Source organism: Merops nubicus, unplaced genomic scaffold (genome assembly GCF_000691845.1).
Source record: "Merops nubicus isolate BGI_N331 unplaced genomic scaffold, ASM69184v1 scaffold4426, whole genome shotgun sequence".
Taxonomy (NCBI): Eukaryota; Metazoa; Chordata; class Aves; order Coraciiformes; family Meropidae; genus Merops; species Merops nubicus.
The window spans coordinates 21,901-27,057 of NW_008614203.1; the positions used below are offsets into that span (position 1 = coordinate 21,901).

The 5,157-nt window shown below is 51.1% G+C and overlaps 1 protein-coding gene across 1 annotated transcript in view; it reads right to left on the bottom strand.

Annotated features, from left to right (window-relative positions):
* Positions 1 to 3,411: 3,411 nt before the first annotated feature.
* The window catches only part of LOC103774707 (unconventional myosin-Id-like), a gene marked incomplete at both ends in the record, with an annotated part of 42,051 nt that continues 40,305 nt past the window's right edge, over positions 3,412 to 5,157 (bottom strand). Inside the window, one exon of the mRNA XM_008942129.1 lies at positions 3,412 to 3,566. Coding sequence (XP_008940377.1) covers positions 3,412 to 3,566 — 155 coding nt within the window. The remainder of the gene's footprint in view (positions 3,567 to 5,157) is intronic.

Consider the following 5,157-nt stretch of genomic DNA (forward strand, 5'->3'; position numbering starts at 1 on the left):
TCTGAGGCGTCTCCTCCCCAGCTCAGCAGCCCCAGGGCTCTCAGCCTGTCCTAGCACAGAGATGCTCCAGCCCCTCAGCAGCTCTGCAGCCTCTGCTGGACTCTCTCCAGTAGCTCCTTGTCTCTCTGGAACTGGGGAGCCCAGACCTGGCCCCAGAACTCCAGAGGTGGCCTCAGTGGGGCAGAGCAGAGGGGCAGGAGAACCTCCCTTGACCTGCTGCCCACACTCTTCTGAATGCACCCCAGGAGACCCCTGGTCTTCTTGGTGACAAGGGCACATTGCTGGCTCCTGGTTAACGTGCTGTCCAAGGCCCTTCTCCACGGAGCTGAATGCCAGAGTGTTATTTCCCTGGAGCAAGGTGGCTTTGGGAGCCACACCCCACCACACTCCTGGGGTCAACCATCAGTTTGGGCTCCTCTCTGATGGAAAGGGTCCTTGCCATCTGTGGTGGTGACATCTGAGCTGCCTTTACAACCCACTGTGTTTAGATCATGACACTTCCACGCTGCAGGGAGGACACGGGAGGTGACACACCGTGTGAGAGCCACAGGACAAGGAGAGCAGCAGCAACTGGTGCTTTGGAAGCTGGCTACCATCAGGTGAAGTGCAGCTCTGAAGGACATCCAGAACGAGTCCTCAGTACATTGGACTGATCAGTTGAGACATTTTCTAAAGCCTTAAAGACTAGGAAGCAAAATCGGTATGAAAGATGGAAAGGATAAATCCTTTCCTGGTGGGCAACCCTCCCCTCTGATGTCTACCCCCACTCCTCCAAGAGCTCCTCAGGTCCCTTTCTCCTGAGCTCCAGCACTTGAAGGGACACTGTGGCCACATCCACAGATTCTGAGCTGTTTCCCCTGCACTGTAAGCAAGTGCTTTGGGAAACCAGCAACAGGAGCAACGTGCTACCCTCACCACTTCAGAGCATCTTCTCCTGCCAAGCAGCTCAGGATGAGCCCCATGATCCAAATTGCTCCTACAAGGGACTACCCAAGATGCTGAGCTGCCGTGTGTAACCATAACCTGGAAGAAAACTCCTACTAGGATTAATTTTTAAAAGATGCAGTTTCAAGTAGATTTTCACAGGCGAAGGGAAAAGATGGGAACTCAGGCAGTATGTTCCCAAATTTGAAGCCTTTATGCCTAAGACCAGTAACAGCGTAACCCCTCCAAGAGCAGCTGCCAGGACGCAGCATCTAAAGAGATCACCTCTCAACTTCAAAATGTCTAAACCATTTCTTGCTGAAAATTCCCCAAATTCCCAATGGAAATGTGCCAGCATTGAAGTTCCAAGTTCAAAGGGTTTGGACAAATAATACAAACTGAAACAAAGCATCTGAGTTAGAAGGTTTAGGCATCCTCAGCATAGGTGTCACCACCAGCCTCCTGCTCAGCTCTCCTCCCCACCAGCACAGAGCTGCCCAGAACGTTCCATGGTTTTATCACAGGGGCAGTTATGGGTCATTAACTACCACAGAGAAGCAGAGGTGGCTGTGTAACCCTGCCCTCCTGACGGGGCTGCAGCACTGCCACTGAGGCAGCTGCAAACTGCTTCCTGTGCCCAGAAAGGACCTTAGGTGAGACCCCTGTGACCCAAGGAAGCTGCTCCCCAAGCCCAGGGGGAGCAAAGCTCTCAAGTCCCATTATGGGTCACCTGGTGATTGAACTCTCAGGCTCAAGGTTTTGCTGCTGGAGCCACTTTCCTTTCCCATCAAGCACCTTCTGAGAGGCAGGACAGAGGGACCCGACGCTTGCCGTGAGGCACATGGTGACTTCCAGCTAATCCCATTTAATGAGGAGTCCCCAGAGTGCCTCTCAGGCAAGAGGTCAGCTAATCCCATTCACCAGCAGGGTTTTTTTACTCTTAGAAAATGGAAAGTGGCTCAAATCAAGAGTATTTCCTTTTTTTTTTTGATTTACAGATATTGCTTTGAAGAGGAAACCATGACGTTTGGTTATCTGGCAAATGAAACGTGAGCTGTTCCTGTGCATTACCATTAAACCAGTAACTTTAATAGATGTTGGAGAAAAAGGGTTTTTAGACCATCTCTCCCATTTAACCAGCTGTGCTGAGATTTGTCATTTGAAGTAGTTAAAAAAAAATGCAAATATTGTATTAAGTGAAGATTAAACAGCATGTAAGAGTATTTAACTGCCACTCTTTTACAGACAGTGATTAGATAAAAACTAAATCTTTTTATAGACAAAAATGTCAGTTAAATCAGAACAAGGAATTGAAAATCACTGGCTCCTACCCTTCCATGAAAGGCACAAGTTTCAGCCTGGTGGCCACACAACATCCTCCCTCCCACTTGTGCCCCCACCCTGCTGCGCCGGGCACGGGTGAAAGGGCTGGCACTCCTGGGCACGTCCCAGCAGAGGTGTCCTGCAAACCAGCAGTGCTGGACACAGGGTCTGGAGGGTAACCAAGCACCTCACAGCTCTTCCCAAGACCAAAGCCTCGCCAAGGCACCCAGCAGCTTCAGCCCTCTGGAGGAGAGTCCCCCGTGCTCCAGACACCCCAGACATGAAAGGACTCTGGCTGCTTCACAGGATTCTCGAAACAAAGTGTGCTACCTTCCAACACCCATCGTCTCCAGAGCCCTCAAGGGCAGCTCCCTTGGAAATTAAACCCTATTCAAGTAAATGCAAAACCAGTGAATGTTTTCAGTTGCTTTTCAGCACTGAATTTCTCAAAACAAGTGATGTTGGTGCTGAGAATTCACTTCAAACGAATTTAGCACCTCCCTCCAGCAGCACAGACAGCAGGGAACTTCACACAGCAGTGGTGAGAAGTGGCTACCCCAGCACACTCCCCTTGAATTCAGGAAAAAACAGACTTCACTTAATTCTTTGGCATAAAGGTGACCATTGCTACCTCAGCTGTGGCTGCAGGAAGCTCAGTGCAGGATAACACTGAACCTGTTCAGCTCACCAACCAAACAGCTTTTGCACATTGATTTACATGTTTTTCAGACAGTTTTCAGGAAACAGAGATGACATTTTACGGCTCAAGAGATAAATCATCTACTGACATTGGGGGCAGGGGGAGCAGCTAGAGACATGAATAGCTGTATCTTAATTTTCCACCTTCAGTGTGACTGTAAGAAGCATTCAGGAGACTTTGTGACACACCCAAAATGCATCTTCAGTGGTATCTGTCCCCAAACAGCCACACTCTACCAAACGTATCCAGAGAGGGCAGAAGGGGCAAGCAAAGTCTTGTAGCTAAAACCCATGTTCCAAAGTTGCCAGGAAAAGATGTTGCTCTTGTATCCTGGTAATCATCCCAGTAATGCAGTGAAGTGACACAAATAAAGGTCAAGCCTGGCACCAGTGTGACTCCAGGGAAGGTTCTGGTTTGGCACACTCGACTGAGTTCTCCACACAACCCATATCCCCAGGACTGACCTCTTGAAGTGGCTGGCCAGGACTCCCACCAGCTCCCCAATCCTGCTGTCGTTGGAAGGCTCCTTACTGAAGAGACACACGATGAGATCCTTGTTGTCTTTGGTGTGGAAGACCACGAGCTGGTCCTTCCCGTTGGAGACGCTCAATCCTACCAGCTGGGAAGAGAAAGCAAGAGCCCTGTCATGGGTATTTATGCACCTCTGCCACTCGCCAGGCTGGCTCTTTCCTCTGCAGGATGCCACGCTCGCTCCCAGCTCCACCTCCACCAGAGAACTCAGGGTAAGGCCCTGTGCAGGTCCTTGGTCCTCCTCCCACAAGCTGGAAAAGCCAAGGTGGAACAGCAGCACATTTTTGGAAGTCAGCAGTCTCAAAGGTGTGAGGAAACGTGACCATCTCAACTCGGCTTGCTCCGAGCAACCCTTGCCAGAAGCAGCACTGTCCCAGGCCACCACGGTGCCCTCCTGCCTGCCCTGCACCATGGCACACCCACCACAGAGAGCACGGGGTGGATCCCTAACAGCCAGTGCTTGCTTTCCCCAGCACCTCACTCTGGAGGACACCACGTCGCTCAGTGCCAGAGTCACGAGCCCACCTGCCATTTCTTGTCAAAGAAAACCAACCACAGCCCTGAGCCTGAGCAGCCACCACCTCCTGACCCACACGCTCGGCGCTGCCGACGCGCCGACACGCAGGGAACCTGGGGATGAAGCCTGAACACCTTGATGAAGAACCCTGATGAAGCTGCAAAGCCCACAAAGCTGTGATGGTTCCAGGATTTAGGCATGGATTAAGACCTTGCTGTCCTGGCAAAATAAAATGATGGGGGGTTTTGGTGGGGGGTTTTGGGATGGGTTTTTTTGTGTGTTAAGTAACTGCCGCTTGGCACATTAAAAGCTTTGTCCTCGTTGTCTCACAAGAGGAAAGCAGGAAATTTTTAGGGCTGGCAATGTGGGTACCCTGGCTATTCAGGTGAATATTAGAAAATTCAAGCTGGGGAAACAAAATATAATGATAGCAAAGGAAACATCAAGAGGCAACTATATTTAACTAACTGGTGTGAATAAAATAAAATAGATTTTAGAACAAAGAGAGAGAAAGGCAAAAGAACAAAGAGTCCAGAGGGGGATTACAGCAGATCCTGCCTGTCCACCAAAGGACTCCACAACTCCTTTGAGGCACCCAGAGATGTTCAGAGAGCAGCCACATCCTCCTACAAGTGAGAGGCACCAATGCACTGTTTTGTGGCACTGAAAGTCTCCTCATTCCCTTCTTAAAGAAACGAAGCCCCCTACGTCACCCACTGCTAAGGACGTTAGCACAGGTCACACCAGAGACTGCTCACTGCTCTCAGAAGCACGAGTCAGCCCCAGGCTCAGCCTGGACCCACCTCTTTGCTTCAGCTGTCACCACGGATGATCTCCAGGAAAGCTGCTCCTGACCCAGGCCAGGCAGTGGCACTGCCCTGGCTGAGCAGGACTCCCCCACCACACTGTGCTGTGCTGGTCCCTGGCTGCAGCACTGCACAGCCTGGGAGCCACGGGGGCTTGTTCCCTTGTTATCATAGAGTCATAGAGGTTGGAAAAGACCCCTAAGATCAGCAAGTCCAACCACCCACCCAACACTCCCATGACCACTAAACTGCCATGTCTACACATTTTTTTGAGCCCCTGCAGGGCTGGGGACTCCCCCACCTCCCTGGGCAGCCTGGGCCAAGGCCTCACCACTCTGCCAGGAGAGAAATTCTTC